This window comes from Sinohyriopsis cumingii, chromosome 11 (genome assembly GCF_028554795.1).
Source record: "Sinohyriopsis cumingii isolate HCF-2022 chromosome 11, ASM2855479v2, whole genome shotgun sequence".
Taxonomy (NCBI): Eukaryota; Metazoa; Mollusca; class Bivalvia; order Unionida; family Unionidae; genus Sinohyriopsis; species Sinohyriopsis cumingii.
The window spans coordinates 4,880,029-4,901,931 of NC_142971.1; the positions used below are offsets into that span (position 1 = coordinate 4,880,029).

At 34.2% G+C, this 21,903-nt stretch overlaps 2 protein-coding genes across 4 annotated transcripts in view; one reads left to right on the forward strand and one right to left on the reverse strand.

Annotated features, from left to right (window-relative positions):
• Positions 1–21,903, forward strand: part of LOC149787544 (synapsin-like) — a 406,386-nt gene that overhangs the window by 265,427 nt on the left and 119,056 nt on the right. The window lies entirely within an intron of this gene.
• LOC149787548 (metalloproteinase inhibitor 4-like) overlaps positions 10,961–21,903 on the reverse strand; it is a 28,915-nt gene continuing 17,972 nt past the window's right edge. For both annotated transcript variants that reach the window (XM_089973690.1, XM_089973689.1), the window contains exons 2-6: positions 18,477–18,658; positions 16,206–16,360; positions 15,564–15,669; positions 13,505–13,626; positions 10,961–11,550 (exon numbers count right to left, since the gene is read on the reverse strand). In XM_089973690.1, coding sequence (XP_089829816.1) covers positions 11,338–11,550; positions 13,505–13,626; positions 15,564–15,669; positions 16,206–16,360; positions 18,477–18,588 — 708 coding nt within the window. In that variant the 5' untranslated portion in view covers positions 18,589–18,658 and the 3' untranslated portion in view covers positions 10,961–11,337. The remainder of the gene's footprint in view (positions 11,551–13,504; positions 13,627–15,563; positions 15,670–16,205; positions 16,361–18,476; positions 18,659–21,903) is intronic.

Consider the following 21,903-nt stretch of genomic DNA (forward strand, 5'->3'; position numbering starts at 1 on the left):
TCTGTCACTATGTCCTGTTATGACTCTGTGCCCCATGTCAATATTTTTGATTAGTTTCTTCTATAAATTCACTTAAAGTTGCAAAATATTATTAAGCATACAAGTTTCCAACAAGGAATGGATTCCATGAAAATTTTGTTCTTTTTGTGTTAAAGACTGTTTCCAGATAGTATATATTTAGCCCCTGGGAACCAGTTACCAAATGTTTTGCATAAAACCATTGATAAAGACTATAATAGATATAGTCAGACAAAAACATGGGTCCCTCAAAGAGACAGACACACTACTGGGCGAAAAGATTTTCCAAGAATTCAAGATAAGACCATTTCTTTTTTTAACTTTAGGTGTTGATACCATTTCTGATATTCTTCAGTGATAAAAAAAATTTCAAATTAGTTCCTATGGTAAACATATTGGATGTCAGTTTGGCCCTATTTTTTTGGGGGGGGGACCAAGTAGATGTCATTAGTTGTTTTATGGCAGAACACCATGTCATAATGATCATCCATACAAGGGGAGTAGTGACAACTAGATTTTTAAGACAGGTGTCATAGCAACCATATTGAATATATAACTAGCACCATTTTCATTTAGGACCAACTAAGCATAATAACAATTCTACTGGTCAAACCTCGATGTTCATACAGCCATCAGTTTGGAGAGGAGTAGAGATAACAACATTTTCAAGATATGATTTTCCATTCAAGAGGAGTAGCAGTAACAAGATTTTCAAGATAGCTGGCCATATTGTATGTCAGATTGGTACCATTTTCATTTAAGACAAATTTGACATCATATAAAATTTCTGGTACCCCCCCCCACACACACACACATCAATATAACTTTTTAAGATGTCTGCCTTGGTGGCCATACTGGATGTCAGATTATCACTGTTTATGAGAAAGTATTTAGTGAAAACCACATGGTAGGACAATCCATTCTGGAGGAACAGCAATAACAAGATTTTCAACATTGTTGCCATGTGGCTATATTAGACAACAGATTGGCACCTTTTTTATTTGGTACCAACTAGACATCAGAAAAAAGTCTTGCCGTGAAAACCCCATGTTTATATTAGCATCCATTCAGGTGTAATAGTGATGACAAGATTGTCATGATTACTCCTGTGCCAATCATATTTAAATCAGCCATTTTTTATTTAGTACCAACTAGTCATTGTAAGAAGTCTTTTCATGAAAACCCAATGTTGATATGACCATCCATTCAGGAGGATAACAATATTTTTAAGATGGCCGTTGTGATGTTCATACTGGTTGTAGTACCATTTTCATTTACAACCATCAATAACCATGGAATGTTTATAAAGTTTCAGGTCAGTCTTACAAGTAGTTTAGGACAAGTAACAATGACTAACTTGTGCTAATGGCTGGCCTATCATACCATAAGTTCTTCTGATTTATGACCAGTACACTGGATATGGATTCTTTTTGGAGTCATCCAGAGTGAATGCTCATTTTTTTGAGCACAAGAATCTGTAGGATAACCTATTGAGCTGACATTTAATTTGCCAAATAATATTGCACTAGTTTATCACTGTGGACTATTTATAGAAAATATTTAGCCATTGATCCAAAGAAAGCTGATTTGCAGCAGCATGCTTTTGAGAATTGAAGTGTAAAACAATTCCATTGACATTAAATTTTGCTTCATCCATAAATTAATTTAAAATTAGTGTTTTTCTTTGTAGTTCACCCAGCAGTAAAGCATATTCTGTAAATGCAAATTTTGCCTAATGTGGTACAGTTATTGTTAATATTTGGTGGTTGTACAGTTATTGTTAATATTTGGTGGTTGTACAGTTATTGTTAATATTTGGTGGTTGTACATTTATTGTTAATATTGGGTGGTTGTACAGTTATTGTTAATATTTGGTGGTTGTACAGTTAATGTTAATATTCGGTGGTTGTACAGTTATTGTTAATATTGGGTGATTGTACAGTTATTGTTAATATTGGGTGGTTGTACAGTTATTGTTAATATTGGGTGGTTGTACAGTTATTGTTAATATTCGGTGGTTTCTGGATAAAAAATACTTTTCCATAAACATTAAAAATGTGTGAGTGATATTTTTATTAATTGGGCATCTTGATGACTGTTATTGGTAATTATACCAGTAATTATAAAACAGCTAAACCAAACATCTAAAGAAGCAAAAAAAGATAATTGCATTACTTATCTCTTTCTTGTGATTGAAGTTGTATATATGTTGGCATGTTAAAATAAATGTCAGTATGTTGAATTTAGAAACTGACAAATATGATGTAGTGAGATTTCCACCTATAAACCCCATTATGTGCTAGCTCATGAGGGATGTTTGACATTTGTTGCACTAATATGCTGGCCACTGGCTATGTTAGAGAGGTGGACATCCTAGAGGGTACTTTTAAACATTTATTCATCTGTGTCAGAGGTTTCTGTCCATAAAAGGCTGGATGTCATTGGTCAGGTGTGCTGTTCAAGAGTGGTACTAATGTAACATCAGAATATTACAAGCTACTGTCAATTTGGCAGCAATTTGTATTAAGCCCATTTTTTACACCATACTTATTATTTTATGGTTGTCCATCCATCAGTCTGTCTGTTTTGCCAATTTATTTCTCACAACATTATATAAATAAAAGAAGGAAAACAAAATGTTTTCCACAGAAAAATGTAAGTTCAACACAGCAAACATAGATCAAAACTTTGTGGATGGTTTGTAATTGGGATAAAGAAGAAACCTATTGATCTTAAGAAAAATTATTTCTTCCAAATATCTAAGTTATTGAACATGCACTTTCCCAAATGGTTTTTAATGTCTTATACATTGGGTAAAAAGAAGCCTTATTTTAAGTTTAGCACAAGACTATGATGCCTTATTTTAAGTTTAGTACAAGACTATGATGCCTTATTTTAAGTTTAGTACAAGACTATGATGCCTTATTTTAAGTTTAGTACAAGACTATCATGCCTTTGCCAAATGTGTAGGTCACTGAGATACATTTGATCAAGTATTTCTTTTAATGAAAGTATCCACAGTAATTAAGATGAGGAAGAAAATGATTTTGTCCATAGGTCATTTTGTTTTGTATCTCTTTCTTTCTCTCTCTAAGTTCAGTTTTCTTTCCCTTTGCCAAGAAATGATATTACATGCCTTGAGCATTTTTCAGATGCAGGTTACATTTACTCCAAAGGTTCCATTCAAAGGATTTATAGAATAATCTTTGACCTAAAGACTGATGCAATAAAAATGAAAATAAAAGCTTTTAATATTGAAATTAAATGTTTTCAAATACTGTTGATTTAAATACTTTCTTGTCTTTTAAATTTGTTCCTTGCATAGAACAAATTACATTTTTGGGGTGACTGTGTGGATACATTTCTGAAAGAGTCCTGAAGGATCCTTATTTTCTATGTATGTAGGTATGATAATTCACTGGGACTTCAAATTATGCTTTGAAGCAATTACAGAATCAAATGAAAATTAGTGGTCAGGGAAAAAGTCATTTACAGTTTAGTCGACTGTTGAAGCAGGTTTTCTTAATATATTTTTAAAGTGTGAAATAACTGGCTCCATTGTTAAGATATTAAGTTTCACCTTGGCTCCATTGTTAAGACATTAAGTTTCTTCCTGGTTCCATTGTTAAGATATTAAGTTTCATCCTGGCTCCATTGTTAAGATATTAAGTTTCACCTTGGCTCTATTGTTAAGATATTAAGTTTCACCTTGGCTCCATTGTTAAGATATTAAGTTTCTTCCTGGTTCCATTGTTAACATATTAAGTTTCACCTTAAGCTCCATTGTTAAGACATTAAGTTTCTTCCTGGTTCCATTGTTAAAATATTAAGTTTCTTTCACCTTGGTTCTATTGTTAAGATATTAAGTTTCACCTTGCCTCCATTGTTAAGATATCAAGTTTCACCTTGGCTCCATTGTTAAGATATTAAGTTTCACCTTGGCTCTATTGTTAAGATATTTAGTTTCTTTCACCTTGGCTCCATTGTTAAGATATTAAGTTTCACCTTGGCTCCATTGTTAATATATTAGGTTTCTTCCTGGTTCCATTGTTAAGATATTAAGTTTCATCCTGGCTCCATTGTTAAGATATCAAGTTTCACCTTGGCTCCATTGTTAAGATATTAAGTTTCTTTCACCTTGGCTCCATTGTTAAGATATTAAGTTTCACCTTGGCTCCATTGTTAAGATATTGTTTCACTTTGGCTCCATTATTAATACATTACGTTTCATCCTGGTTCCATTGTTAATATATTAAGTTTCACCTTGGCTCCATTGTTAAGATATTAATTTTCACCTTGGCTCCATTGTTAAGATATTAATTTTCTTTCACCTTGGATCCATTGTTAAGATATTAAGTTTCTTTCACCTTGGCTCCAATGTTAAGATATTAAGTTTCACCTTGGCTCCATTGTTAAGATATTAAGTTTCATCCAGGCTCCATTGTTAAGATATTAAGTTTCACCTTGGCTCCATTGTTAAGATATTAAGTTTCACCTTGGCTCCATTGTTAAGATATTAAGTTTCACCTTGGCTCCATTGTTAAGATATTGAGTTTCACCTTGGCTCCATTGTTAAGATATTAAGTTTCACCTTGGATCTATTGTTAAGATATTAAGTTTCACCTTGGCTCCATTGTTAAGATATTGTTTCACCTTGGCTCCATTGTTAAGATAATAAGTTTCTTTCACCTTGACTGCATTGTTAAGATGTTAAGTTTCACTTTGGCTCCATTGTTAATATATTAAGTTTCATCCTGGTTCCATTGTTAAGATATTTAGTTTCTTTCACCTTGGCTCCATTGTTAAGATATTAAGTTTCACCTTGGCTCCATTGTTAAGATATTAAGTTTCACCTTGCTCCATAGTTAAGATATTTAGTTTCTTTCACCTTGGCTCCATTGTTAAGATATTAAGTTTCACCTTGGCTCCATAGTTAAGATATTTAGTTTCTTTCACCTTGGCTCCATTGTTAATATATTAAGTTTCATCCTGGCTCCATAGTTAAGATATTAAGTTTCTTTCACCTTGGTTCCATTGTTAAGATATTAAATTTTATCTTGGCTCCATTGTTAAGATATTAAGTTTCATCTTGGCTCCACCCAGTTGCTACAGATGACAATTATTTTGTTGTTGTCCTGTTTAATTTAAATGCATGCATTTTGGACACATTCTCCATATGCATATATTTTGGACACATCTTTGAATACACATTTTTGGACACATCCTTAAAATGCACATCTTTTAGACACATTCTCCAAATGCACATATTTTGCACACATCGTTGAATATACATTTTTGGACACATCCTCAAAATGCACATATTTTAGACACATCTTCCAAAAGCACATATTTTCGATATGTCTTCCAAATGCACATATTTTAGACACATCTTCCAAATGCACGTATTTTGGACACATCCTCCAAATGTACATATTTTTGACATGTTCTCCAAATGCACATATCTTGGAACATCCTTCAAATGCACATATTTTAGACACATCTTCCAAATTTCTGACACATACTCCATATGAATATATTTTGGACATGTCCTTCAAATGCATTTGTTCTGGACACATCCTGTAAATGTATATATTTTGGACACACCCTTCAAATGCACATATTTTAGACACATCTTTCAAATTTTGGACACATCCTCAAATGTACATATTTTGGACATGTCCTCCAAATGCACATGTTTTGGACACATCTTCCAAATTTTGGACACATCCTCCAAGTGCACATATTTTGGACATGCTCTCCAAATGCACATATTTTGGACACATCCTCCAAATGCACATATTTTGGATATGTCTTTCAAATGCACATATTTTGGACATGCCCTCCATATGCACATATTTTGGACACAACCTCTAAATGCACATATTTTGGATACATCCTCCAAATGCACATGTTTTGGACATGCCCTCCAATTGCACATATTTTGGATGTCTTTCAAATGCACATATTTTGGACATGCCAACCAAATGCACATATTTGGACACATCCTCCAAAAGCAAATATTTTGGACACATCCTCCAAATGTACACATTTTGGACACATCCTCCAAATGCTAATATTTTGGACATGCCCTCCAAATGCACATATTTTGGACACATCCTCCAAATGTACATATTTTGGATCTGTCTTTTGAATGCACATATTTTGGTCACATCCTCCAAATGCACATATTTTAGACACATCTTCCAAATGCACATATTTTGGACTCAACCTCCAAATGCACATATTTTGGATATGTCCTCAAAAATGCACATATCTTGGACACATCTTTCAAATGCATGTTTTTGACACATCTTCCAAATGCATGTTTTGTTCACATTTATCAAAGCATTCAGTTTGCTTTCTAAAATAAAAGAATGTTTTATTTGTTCCTAACACTGTTTAAAAAAAGAGGACTTAAAGATGTTTAGTGTTATAAATCCAAATCAATATTAACGCATTATAATTATTAATTTTAGGATCTCTGTAACAGTGTTATGAGCAAAGCAGAGTTAAACACAAGACTTTCTTTGTCAACTTTGGCCAGAATTAACACAGAGCTGAAATATGGCATTCTAGTCATATTGACCATAATAATAGTGATAAAAAGTGTAAGTCAACAAGTAATTATGTAATATTATTGAATACCCCAATGTCAATATATGTATTGAGGTCAATTTAAAATGAATATGTCTGCTGTCAATGAGAAAATGGTGACTTTTACTAAGGCTGCCCACGTGTATGAATTTTACTGTACATAGTTGATGATAGATGGATGAACAATTCAAGAGTGCACATTTTTTCATGATTGAAATTACATTGATAAACTTGTTTTTCTTTCAAAATCCTGCATTTAAAGTTGAATTATTTTATGTTAAACTATTTCTAGTAATTGACATTATTGCAAGTTTAGTGCTACTAAAATAGTGTTTGATAATCTCAAGAAGGTTTCACAATAGCCATCACTTGCCATTTTTGTAGTGTTATTCTTCTTAGACTGGTTCTCTGTATCCTCAAGGACTGGAACCAAGTTTGAAATTGTGTTTTTAAGTGAATAAGTATTAAAGAACCAGTCAGTGATGTAGCAAAAATGTCAGCTGATTATCAATGTAAACTTCATACAAACTGACAAATGCTTTCATTTCACGAATAGAAAATTTTAACCTATTTGATTGACACATGTCTTGTTTATTACTCATAAATCACCATATGAATGAAATTGTCTCAGAATATGCCAGTATTAACTAATTTAGAGTGTACAATAACCACATTTCTTATGAAAGTTTAAAGTTGGTGTTTGTCATTGGGACTTTAAACAGAACTGTGATATGAGCTATCATAACTAAAAATCTTGTTGAGCAATTTAATGATGCTTTCCAGTATTATGAATTCAAAAAGGTTACAGAGAACAAAAGCATACTGTCATTTGGGTTTCACTGGAAAGTCATATATGATAATTTTGTCTTTATATATATATATATATATATATATATATATATATATATATATATATATATATATATATATATATATATATATAAGCAGATCAACAAGTTGACAATAAAAGCAGCTTTGGACATGTATACAGGGAGAGAGCTTTAAATGGCATTAGATGTATTACACAAAGTAAAAAACTGCAATTTTGTGTATGTCCATTTCCCAGAATGCTAGTAACAGTACCATATGTACTTGATTATAAGACATTTGCAGCTGCAAACTATACAGACCCAGATCTCCCATCACATAATGTACAGGCAGATCTAGGTCTATGTAGTATGTTATCAGTAATCAGTAGAATAAACAACATTGACCCTGATTAAAAGATGCATGCTGTATCAGCAGATCAGGATCTTTGCTGTTTGCAGTTTGACTTGACTTTTAGGTGGGTAAATATGGTACATCTTTTGTGTTTTTTTAACTTATCCTCTTCACATGGATCAGTTAAGAACAACCTAAAAGATGATGAGACACTTTAATATTGTTTTCCTTCAAAAGACTACCGTATATACTCGCGTATAAGCAAGTTGGCGTATAAGCCGACCCCCCAAACTGAATTGGTAAAACTGTTATAAAGTGCATGACCCGCATATAAGCCGACCCATAATTTCTAGACTACCGGTACATCACAAGATGCACAAAGTGAGTTCTGAATATGTTTATTTAGGCAAATCACATTATTAAATAAAATGAAAGTAAGAAAGCTAATTTATATGTTGAAATAAAAACAATTCTAAAGTGTTAAGTCTTAATGGAAATTTAATTAATCTTCATTCTAAAATCATGAATTATAAAAGTTCTATCACTTTTAGAATCCATCAAAATCTGGCTCTGTATCAGACTTGCCAAACAGTTCACGAAACTCGGCTTCTGTTACGGGTGTGCTTTCATCATATATGTTGTCATTGTCATCATGGTCATCCGATAGTGTGTCGTTCTCCTTCTCGCTCTCCTCGTCAATGTCAGATTGAAATATAGCATCATCCTCTGTTCCATCCATGGCATTGCTGATACAGCACTTCCTGAATGATTTTGCAATCATTTCCAATGGAATTGAGTCCCACGCTTCTTTTACCCACTTGGAGACCAAATCGATGTCCAGCCTCATTAAATTCCCGCCTTTTGTCATTTTCACAGCCCCTGAACAAACTCATTCTGCCCACATCTTTCATAACTTGTCCTTAAAAGGTTTGTTAAGGCAGACATCAAGAGGTTGTAACACTGACGTTAAACCTCCTGGTATCACAGCCAGTGTTGTTTTCATTTTCTTTGCAGCTTTTTTCACTTCATCGGTTTTGTGTGCACGAAACATATCCCATATGAGCATTGAAGATTTCTGAAGAATTGCACCTGGTCTCTTGTTCCATACTTTCTCCAACCATTCAATTGTTCCATTTGCGTCCATCCATCCCTTTCACTGTGCACAAACAATGACACATTCAGGAAATTTCATGCTTTTTAGCAGCATCTTCCTTTTAAAAATGATGACAGGAGGCAGCTTTGATCCATCAGCCAAACAGGCCAATACAACCGTGAAATGCGTTTTTTCATGGCCATTCGTTTTTATCAGAATAGTTTTCTCACCAACAGCATTGACTGTTTTATTGCTTGGTAAGTCAAAGGTCATAGGCATCTCATCCATATTTCCAATTTGTGATAGTTCAAATGAGCACTCCTTTCTGCATTTAATGATGAACTGCTAAAATGATTCAATTTTTTCTTCCAAGTCTTTTGGTAGCTTTTGTGCTATCTTCATTCACTGCCTGAGGCAGAAACCATTCCGGTTCATAAAACGAGAACACCAGCCGGCTGATGCAACAAATTTTGAATCTGCCAACTTACATTTATCATTTTTCGCCATCTGCAAAGCACATAGATGAATTGCAGTTCATGTGACAATGTATCCATTTTGTCGATGTTCACTTACAAAATCACCAAGTTCTTTCTCCAATTCAGAGAAAGAGGCAATCCCAGTCCGACGAGCCTTCTTGGATTTTGGCATTTCTTCTAATGCTGCTTTGCTTTTCCGACATTCCCGTACTTGCTTCTCATTCACAAAAAATTCACGTGCTGCAGCATAGTTTTTTGCTTCTGTATATTCAATATCTTTAAGTTTGAATGCTGCATCATAAGCATAATGCTTTCTTTTACTTCCAACACTATTCATTTTATCTGATTGAATTGAATATAAACTTCTAGAGAGATTAAACTGAAATAATTTCTTATGGTGGTAGTATACTATTTATATACCTTATCCTGTAATTATTTCCATGTGTGGTTGGTTATCAATTTGTATTTGATAATTATTTATCATTGCTGTTTATTTGTGTGTTTTTTTAAAACTACTGGTAGTGTGATTCAATTGATCAAAATATGATTGGTTTCAGCGTGGACATTATTCAAGTATTGTGACAGTTTATAACTTTGAGCAGAAACCATGTCCACTACCATATCTCATTAAACAATACATCTGAGAGTTGGCATGTATTAGTAAAGTCATTGGCATTGTGCAACAAAACAAACATATTATCCCCGAGGCATTTACCACAGATGAAGCATATGGTAGCTATTGTACAACACTCTACCGCTAACAAACCACTAAGCTTTACAAACAACTAAACAACAGTAGTATATAAACTGTGGCTGCCGATTACTTCTAAAACACCTGTCAAAGAAATCCCACAAATTATATTGTTTTACAATTATTCACGCTGACTCGTATATTGTCTTGTTATTTATCCTTCCTAAGCATGCGTGCAACAAACCCCTATGGAGCCTCTCACTATTGTTCTATATATATACATACATACATATATATATATATATATATATATATATATATATATATATATATATATATATATATATATATATATATATATATATATAGATTCTTTTCACATTTACACTGAAATAAGCTAGTGTGCATTTGTACGATACCGTAGAGTTTAATGATTACTGATTAGCTGACAGTTAAATGCTTGACTGGAGATTACTAATATGGTGGTTCTTTTGGAAAATACACGTACCACCATGGTTCAAATAACACATATGGCTGCATTTTCTGATGGATGGACATCTGTCAAATAGACGTCAAGTATGTTAAAACATGTTTTTCATTCATTATCCTACCAATTAAATTAGAAAAAAAATATTTGTTTCACTTCATGACAGCACAAATCTTATGAGCCATGTGGCATCATTAGGCATGTGATCTCATCTTCGGCGATCGACAGAAACAATAAATACTGGAAATCGAGGGAAAAAAACGTTAAAAATTTCAGACTTGGACCTTGGCCTGCAGATAAGCTGACCCCCCTTATTCCAGGCATTATTTTTTTCCTAAAATTTTTGGCTTATACACGATTATATACGGTATATACAATACATTCTTTATTACCTCAACAGAAGATAATCTCACTGTTTCTGTTAATAGATTGACACAACATAGATTTGATCATGGTATTTTATTGAAAATTATGGATTCAGAAGCAGAAAGAACATTGGATGTAGATATGAATGATCTGTTTTCTTTCAACAAATTTATTTGGAATAGTTTGTTTTGTTTGCCCTACATTTGTCACACATACTTGTAACATACATATTTCAAAATAGAATGTTTTTTCCATTAGAAAAATTATAAGATGTAAATATTTATTTTATACATAGTAACAATGTACATGAATGATAAAAACCACAATTTTGGACTTGTTCATAAAAACATACCAGTAATATTAAAAGTGGCAGTATCACAAAAGTATATTTTTTTGACAACATGGATATGTACATATAATAAATAAATGTTCTTGTATCAGGGGAAGAAAATCAGGGTTCCATTCCCCAGCGTCTCTGTTGAACTTTGATGCAGTTTCTGAAATGTTTATTTTTGCTCCACCTGCACTCGCCAGCATTAATGTCTCGCACACACAGGCTGTGATGATCATAACATTGGTCTGTGTCTGTCCAAACATTCCATGAACATGTTTTTCCCACATCGCTGGCGCTTTCAATAAACATTGGACCATGTGATATCACCACCTGTCAAAATTAAATATTATTGATAACAATAATAATAATAATAATAATAATAATAATAATAAATAATATAGTCTTTATTGGATGAGTATAACTCGGTTAGCTATGTGTATTTGAACTCTCTTGAGGAGAGCTACTTCAGTGTATACCAAATTTACATGGTAGTGTTAGAAAGATACAATGTGCATAGTGCCCTAGGAATGACTCAGACAAGATACATGTGCTTATTGCCCTGGAAATGGCTCAGACAAGAAACATGTGCTTATTGCCCTGGGAATGGCCCAGATAAGATACAATGTGCATAGTGCCCTGGGAATGACCCAGATAAGATACAATGTACATAGTGCCCTGGGAATGACCCAGTTAAATTTACTTTGCAAATATTGGAATATCTTGAAATAAATGTACTTTGAATTACTTAAATATTACACCTTACTGATTCATACAGAAAAATGTATCCAGACTTAATGAGATCTTCTATATCTGTATAACTTTTTCATTTGCAGTGATGTTTCTGAATAAATATACATACATAAATATTGCACTTGGGAATAATTCTATTTTTTGTTATATTCCATTCTTTCATGCATTTTATTTTTCTTCTTTGAAATGTAGTTGTGATAATAAAAGATAACAAAATGTAGAATCTTTTTGAGTAATAACCCCATAACACAATGATCATCCACTGGCTGGGGGTAGGGAAAATACAATTTTTAAAATAGTTGTGGCAGCCATATTGGATGTATGACTGGCACAATTTTTATTTAGGACCAACTAGGTGTCACCAGTCTACTGGTGATAATCCCATGTTGTTATAGTCATCCATTAGGGAGGAATAAAGATAACAATTTTCAAAAAAAGACTTTCCATTTAGGAATAACAATAAATAGATTTTCAAGATGGCTGCTGTGGTAGCCATATTGGACATCTGGTCAGCATCATCTTCATTTAATACCAACTGAACATCATAAGAAGTCTTTTGGTTAAAACCCCATATCAATATGACTTTCTGTTCAGATAAAGTTGTGAGAGCAAGATTTTCAATATTGCTGCCATAGTGGCCATATTGGGCAACAGATTGGAACCATTTTGATTTAGGACCAACTAGAGATCATAAGACCATACATGTAGAAGTATCAGCAATAACAAATTTTCCATGCCATGTATGATGTCTATTTATAAATTACCCAAGATGAAACATTTCCTTGCCGTGTATGATGACTGTTGATAAATTATCCAGGATGAAAACTTTCCATGCCATGTACGATGTCTATTCATAAATTACCCAAGATGAAAAGTTTCCTTGCCGTGTATGATGACTGTTGATAAATTACCCAAGATGAAACATTTCCTTGCCATGTATGATGACTGTTGATAAATTATCCAGGATGAAAACTTTCCATGTCATGTATGATGACTGTTGATAAATTACCCAAGATGAAAACTTTCCATGCCATGTATGATGATAAATTATCCAGGATGAAAACTTTCCATGCCATGTATGATGTCTATTCATAAATTACCCAAGATGAAAAGTTTCCTTGCCGTGTATGATGACTGTTGATAAAATACCCAAGATGAAACATTTCCTTGCCATGTATGATGACTGTTGATAAATTACCCAGGATGAAAACTTTCTATGTCATGTATGATGACTGTTGATAAATTACCCAAGATGAAAACTTTCCATGCCATGTATGATGACTGTTGATAAATTACCCAAGATGAAAACTTTCCATGCCATGTATGATGTCGGTTTATAAATTACCCAAGATGAAAATGTTCCATGACATGTATGATGATTGTATATAATTTATCCAGTAAGAGAAGTTACTTTACTAAGTTTGATGTCTGTTTAGAAATTACCCAGTTTGAGAACTTTCTTTGCAATGAATGATATCAGTTTAGAAATTACCCAGTATGATTAGTTTCCTTGTCATGACTGTTTATAACTTACCTTGCAGTCACAGTTCTTTTTGTACAGATACTGAACTCCCTTCTTCTCCCTTACTGTCAGGCTGTTCCATGGCTCCACCCAGGAACACGTGTTGATTTGTAGGACCCCATCTTGAGAGAAACCTGAGAATAAAATGTGACAATTTCATAACCTTACCTTAGCATAACCGCTTGGCCAACAAATCTGTTTACAGTCTGCTATATGAGTTTGTGATGATGAACATAATATCAGAGGCCTTGGGCAGTGGGGGATGTGGGTGTGGATGACCCCTAGAAGTTCGGAACATGGTATTTTGGTATTTAGGCACCACAGCAACAATTTGGAGCATATGACCATTGTCCTTCCATCCATTAGTCATCACACCATGGTCAGGGTTTGCATTCAGTTCATTTCAGGCATTCTGGTAGGTGCATTCTGGTAGGGCTCATAAATGTATTTCTTTTCATAGGTTAAAGCTTTTGTATCTGTGCATATACCTAGCTATGCTGTTGGCAGTGTTGTTTGTGCATACCTAGCTATGTTGTTGGCAGTGTAGTTTGTGCATACCTAGCTATGCTGTTGGTAGTGTAGTCTGTGCATACCTAGCTATGCTGTTGGCAGTGTTGTTGGTGCTAAAACAGTGGCAAGTTCATCTAAGTATAAATGGGAGAAAATGAGTTTATTGAAATAAGCACACTTAAGGTGTATAATTTCCAAAATTGTATTTGTGTGGTAGTTTACTTAAATGTTATAAGACAACAATCATAAAATGTGGTTTATAAGTATTCCTGACAATATTGCAAAGAAAGGGACCACATGTATTCCTGACAATATCACAAAGAAAGGGACCACAATTATTCCTGACAATATTGCAAAGAAAGGGACCACAAGCATTCGTGACAATATCGCAAAGAAAGGGACCACAAGTATTCCTGACAATATTGCAAAGAAAGGGACCACAAGTATTCCATACAATATTGCAAAGAAAGGGACCACAAGTATTCCTGACAATATCGCAAAGAAAGGGACCACAAGTTGCTGATGATTAGTACCAGTTATTACATACGTGAAGTTACACTGTACCTATTTACAGTTGATTGGATCTCCTTGTTAAATTACATTATGCATATTATACCCATTGTGCTGACACTGTACCTATTTACAGTTGATTGGATCTGCTTGTTAAATTACATTATGTGTATTATACCCAGTGTGCTGACTTATAATGCACAAGGTGGATCTTGTATGAAAGCTATATTTTCTTCAGTCACATTGTGTCAGCTTTAGTGGTGGCATCATCAACAGTTTAAGGTTTTTGTTCAAGATTTTTCTTCATTTGTATTTGCTGAACCCTATCATTAATTTATTTGAAATGGATCATTATGAAGCTAAGACAATTGATTCTATGAAACATGATCTCCCCTTTGACCTTGGGATGAAGGTTACAGTAATTGAAAATTTGCATTATACTTGATAGTTACAGTTTTTTATATTAGTTGTATTTAACATACCTTGGTTTTATTTACATTCTGATATATCTTTGTGGGCACAATATCATGGCAGTTGTTGACAGTCAATTGGACCATTCCAGTGGCCTAAGTGGTTAGAGTCTTGGATGTGGCAGTTTGCAGATTTGAATCCTGGCCGAGTCAAACCAAAGACTTATAAAAATGGTATTATCAGCTATATCACTTGGTGCTCAGCATTAAGAGGTTAGTGTTAGGACCTGTTGGCCTAGTGTCAGGATAATGTGACTGGGTGGGACATGATGCTGCATGTCTGCAGCATGATAACCAGTGCTAGACATCACTATAAAGTGCCACACTGCAGACATCATAGCAATATAGTTGGAAATCATAGTAGCAATATAGTTGGAATTTTTTTTACATTGCGATGTTAAAGCAATCCAAATCACACATAAGTCAAATGTCACTTATCCAGATTTCCTGAAGGAGCAAAGCAAAGGTTTTGTACTGACAAATGATCTTCCTTTATATATTCACATTGCCCTAATGAGTGAAAAATCAAGATAATTTGTACATACATAGGTGGTGTTTTACTATACATGACATTGTTTTACCTGAAATAAGGTACTTTGTCCTTGGTTTAAGTTGGACCCCACAGGTTGAATCATAATAACTTGTTTGTACATAGGTTAGTGAGTTGTTAGGCAGCTGTTCCACCTCCTGTAAAACATAGGCATAATACTTACATAGTTACCAAAATCTAGCAACAGTACTGTTCAATATATGAAAATTTCCATAACCTTGGCATATTTTAGTGTAGGTTTCTTTGAAAAACATTTGAGAACAAAACTTTTTAAAACATTTTTAAAAAAATATGTTGATCTTAGCAAACTTTTGCCTTGCTAGTTTTCTTTTTCATTATTTCTGTGACCATGGTCTCAATAACATAAATAAATTTTATAATAATAAAATTGATCAAGATATTTTTTGCTTTGAAATTTATAATATTTATTTTTATATCATATATATCAAGTTAACTGGATATTATTTGACATTTTAGCCTCAGAGTTTTCTCTACATTCAACCAGTCATCTTTTTCACATGATTTCATAATGTTTCGCTGATAATGATTTTAAAGTTTTTCAAAATCATATCTCTACCCTGCAATAGATTTTGAAAACAAAAATGACTGATTATATAAATTTGCACAAAATATAATTAAATAAAATTCATATACATTAGATATAAGTATTTACCTTTCCCTTGAAGAATTTGGTTATTTTTAGGTGATATTTGCGTAATATTGGGTAGCGGTCCACTTTGGTTGTGTTCTTTTCTGTCTTCTCATCTTTCACAACCTGTTCCTGCTTCTTGTACACAATTTCCTCCTTCTTTACGTGCACCTTGGCCACTGAAATGCCAGAATGGAGTTGTTTAAGAGCTGAACTTTACATTTCACAGGATTTCATGAAGTCATCAAGCTTGAAAACTGATTATACACTGACTTCATGAAACATGAAGTTCAATTCTTATAGCCACAGATGTTTATAAATAGATCCCAGATAATGTCATAAGCAGCCATATTTGTGTTATGTTTGCCATTTTACTGTTGGTTTTTTATTTGGTGTTTGGAAGTTGAAATAAATTAATATTCTCAAGAAACTGTTACAAAACACATAAACAAAATGCAAATCAGGCTTTTTGTTAGTATCTATATTTGTAATATTATAAGTTGATTTTGCATCAGTTTGCCTTGTTCAAAATGGGCAATATTTTGTGGTCACATACAGGAGAAATGCCTGGTTGCCCATCATCCAGGTAACATGGACAGAAGATTGTCTGCTAGTAACCTTATCAGAAGGCTTCTGTAGAACTAATAATGAATTTTAAAAAAATAAATAATAGTACTGTAATTTAGTCATTGTTTGCAAATATTGTCAAAGTATTAACTTTATTTTCTTTTTTATGCCAATTGTGCAACAGATTTTAACAATTCACATATGATATACCAAAAGATTTAGATTTTGGCACCAGGTTTTTTCCCAGCAGCAATCACTCTTCTACATGTTGTCATTGTGAAGTGAATAAAAGCCACAAAGTTGCAAAGTGTGTGTGTTACATCTGTAATATCCAGATCTCACCTAAAGTTGTCATCATTTTTAACTCCATCTGGTGTCACACTTTTGTCCAATATATCCATCATTGCTGGGCTTATCAGCCATTACCTGTGGCTGGCCCCCATATGGACTTGTGGACTAAGGGGTGGGGTGGGGTGGGGTGTTCAAGCTCAAGCTTTTTAATTGGGTTAATTATTTAACTTCAGAGATTATTTCTTTATCATTTAAATGGAGAAAATAAAAATGTTAAAATCCCTCTACATACAAAGAAGTATTTAGTTTTTATAAAAGTATGTTGCCTTTGTTGCCTGCATTTCAACTTGTTTCCTTGTTACTACTTTTCTGATGTATTACTGGTAGGTGGAGTATTTTGTTCATTAGTTCACCCAGTTGTTAGTCAAAGTGGTCTTATGGTCTGTTTGTGTCATCCAACAGCTGTTGACATTTGCTATGATATATACTTGTTTATAAAACAAGTCAAACTGCATAGACCCAGATCTGCCATTGCATAATGCACTGACAGATTTAGGTCTGTGCAGTTTGTTAGGGGTGACAGACAACATCCTGGCATTTAAAAAAAAGTTTGCAGTTTTATAAAAAATTTGGCTGATGTGCCATACAATTAGCTGCTGTTATTTAAAAAAAAAAACTTTGAACAACTTCATCTAAAATATTGAGTGATAGAATTTGACCAAATTTTACGGAAAGCAATCTTGCTTGAAGGGCGGCCCCAAGTAGCCAAGTGGTCTAAAGTGCTCTCCATTATGGATCACTGCCATTTCACCTCTGTCTGTGTGGGTTCGAGTCTCGAATCCAGCCAATGTGGGTATGTGAGATAGCTTGCCAGTAGCTTCTCGTGGGTCAGTGGTTCTTTCCGGGGTTTTCCGGGTTCTTCCTCCACCATTAATACTGGCTGCCATGTATAGCCTATCATGTGCTGAAAAATGGCATTAAACCCTACAACAACAACAACAACAACAACTTGCATGAAGGCCTTTCACAACTGTACAGTGATGAAGACTGTCGCATGAAGGCCTTTCACAATTGTACAATGATGAAGACTGTCGCATGAAGGCCTTTCACAATTGTACAATGATGAAGACTGTCGCATGAAGGCCTTTCACAATTGTACAATGATGAAGACTGTCGCATGAAGGCCTTTCACAATTGTACAATGATGAAGACTGTCTTAACCTCTTTAAACCACATCCAGGGAAATTTCTAATATACAAATCTTTGATACTGTCGTTAGTTTAGAAATGACTTACATTGTCACAATTAGCAGTCTAGTAACTTATTTGATTTTGAAGACTTCAGTTAGGTTAATTTTGTAATTTTGGAACAGTTTAAAAATGTCAGCAAAATAAAACAGTAAGGAGTATATAATGACTCAATTTTAGGAATACTCACCAAACTCAGCACCACAGAAATGTTCTTGTTTATGACTCTGAAGGCATGAGCAAGCAGAACTGTAGTCAACAGCAACAATCAAAAGAATTACCAGAATCCCCATTATACTCATTCTGATGGTTTCTGAAGCTTTTGGATTGGAAAATTTGAATGTTGCTGAGGTCCTTACTTGTCTATCTGCTCTGTAAAAGAAAAAGAAAGTTCATTCACATCATTAGAGCAGAGGTTTATATATCTGTCTTGAGAGTTTTACAACTTGAGAACAGGATGATAGTATTTGTTATTGAAGTGTCTTCTACGTCACATGACTTTTATTAGAATACATCATCAGTGAAATACCATCCTATTCCAGCTATCATCACCTTGTGATTTAACATGCTTCTTCATGTAATTCCAAACATTTTATGAAGTTCTAGAATTGTGTGATATTAATAAATATATGTACATGTCTCATTTACTTAATAACTTTTGTCCGTGCTTTTGGGTTGTTTTGCATAGTGAAAGAAATATAGCACATGCAATTCCTCAGAATTTACAAGGGTCCTATTAAATGGCATTCTTTAAATTTTCTCAGTGAATTAGGTATGAATGACGTACATCATTTATGAACTAGAACAAGTGAACTTTAAGTGTCAAAGTATTGTGTTGGCGTGGGAATAAAAGGCTATTTCTACATCAGTGTGTGAGTTAATATTTTGTTCTTAATACTACGAGATTTTCAAGACTGGTGCCATGGTGGCAACGCTGGACATCAGGCGAACACCATTTTTATTTAGGTTCAAATAGACATTGTACAAAGCTTTCAGTGAAAATCCCAGGTTGATATATCCATCCTATCTGGAAGAGTAACAACAACAAAATTTCAAGACAGATGCAGTGGCACTCGTACTGGATGTCAATCGCCACCATTTTATTTAGGACCATCTAGACATAACAAGAAGTCTTTTTAGTGAAATGACCATTGGTGTGGGACAAGTAGCAATAACCAGGTTGTCAGGATGACCACTATGGTGGCCATATTGGGTGTTAAATTGGCACAATTTTTGTTTAGGATTAACTAGACATAGTTTGTGTCAGACATCAGAAGAAGCCTTTTGGGGAAAAACCCCTTATTGATGTGACCATGCAAGTAAGAGGGGCAGCCCTAACAATACGTTCAAGATGGCCACTTTGGCAGCCATATTGAACATCAGATCTGAACCATTTTTATCTTGGAACAACAAGATGTCTTGTATCAAAAACAATATGTTGATATGGCCATCCTTTCAGCAGGAGTGTCCATAACAAGATTTTCAAGATGGTTGCCATGGCTGTGATATTAGACATAAGATCTGCATCATTTTCATCTTGGATGAACTAGACTATGTAAGAAGTGAAAACAATACATTGATATGACCATCCGGTCAAGAGGTGTAGCAATAACAAGATTTTCAAGATTAGATTTCTTATATGTCTTATTGGTATGGGGTTTTGTCCAGAAGATTTCTTACGATGTCTTATTGGTGCTAAATGAAAACTCTGCTTATCTTAGACCTAATATGGCCACCACAGTGGCCATCTTTAAAATCTTGTTATTGCAACTCCTCCTGAATGGATGATCATATCAATATGGGCTTTTCAGTTAAACATTTCTTATAATGTCTAGATGTTGAAACTGTTCTGATTATTTTGACGTCATTATGAGAGCCATCTTGAAAATCTTGTTACTGCTACTCCTTCTGAATGGAAAGTCAAATTGATGTGGGGTTTTCACCAGAAAATCACCCTCAATGTGGTTACCAAGCCAGATATGGTATACTTTATCTGAGCATTTCCCTGTTCTAATAGTCCTAAAATCCTAGCTTTTTCTTGCAATCCCAATTTTCTATTTCAAATAATAAAGAAATAGCAGTACAATTTATTTATCACTGTCACTCTTCTCATTTCAGTTTCTGTTGCATTACATAATGTTTTATACCAATTTAATAAACTGGGTAGTACTCCCTGGTTTGGAACTAACTGGATTATTTTCATTTCAATTTGTTGTTTTGTGAACAGCACAAAACTTAATTAGGAGACCAAGTCTTAACAGACATTTTGTTAATCAAGCCTTTTTGACTGCATCAAATGGCTCAGTGATCAAGGCTAGTTGACAGTGCATAATGGATTATGGGACTATCTGAGTGATTGTTGTCACATTGTTTAAGTATTGTCATTTTAAATGTACATGAAATGTCTGAACAGTAAGTAAATTTATATTTATCAAACTGACCATCATATGACATGGACTGTCATTATGGTCAGAGCAATTATAGTGGCAACAAAAATTATACTGACAAATTTGGATTAAATAAATCAGTTTGCTTAATCAGTACAACTTTTAAAAAAATAATTATATTTCAATTTAATTGTCCACTTAAAATGGACATCTCTCCTAGATATCTTGTATTCAGTTTTTGCTAAGAATATTGATTGTTCTATGTTGCTGGAAATCTTTTTTTCTGTTTTCTGACCTTACCTCTTGAAATGTTATCTTGTATATTAGTGGGAAATTGTTTACATGGTGTCTGTTATGTTAAGAAGGATATCTCTGCATACTTGTGTGTGCTTTATCTATGTTTACTCCAGTTGAATGAAGATTGATAAAGTCAATTACTTTAAAAAAGACCTGGACTTGTTAATGGAAATTCTTGCAGTATATTTGAAGATCTAGGCTGTTTTTATACATTACACTGCATAGACCCAGTGCATACAGTTATGTAGAACCAGAACCTATAGTTACATGGACCCAGAACCTACAGTCACATGGACCCAGAACCTACAGTTACAATGACCTAGCACCTACAGTCACATGGGCCCAGACCATACAGTCACATGGACCCAGACCCTACAGTCACATGGACCCAGAACTTACAGTTACAATGACCTAGCACCTACAGTCACATGGGCCAAGACCATAAAGTCACATGGACCCAGAACCTATAGTCACATGAACCCAGAACCTACATTCACATGGACCCAGACCCTACAATCACATGGACCCAGACCCTACAGTCACATGGACCCAGAACCTACAGTTACAATGACCTAGCACCTACAGTCACATGGGCCCAGACCATATAGTCACATGGACCCAGACCCTACAGTTACACTGACCCAGAATCTGCAGTCACATGGAGCCAGGACCTACATGTACCAGAACCTAAAGTTACACTGACCCAGAATCTACAGTCACATGTACTCAGAACCTAAAGACACATAAAGACCCAGAACCTTCAGTTACATAGACCCAGAACCAATATTTACATAGACCCAAAACTTATAGTTATTTAGACTTTGAACCTGCAGTCACACTGACCCAGAACTGATGGTCACATAGAATCGTAACCTACTGTTACAGAGACCAGGATCTGATATAACTAAACACAGTGATACAAGAAACACCTCT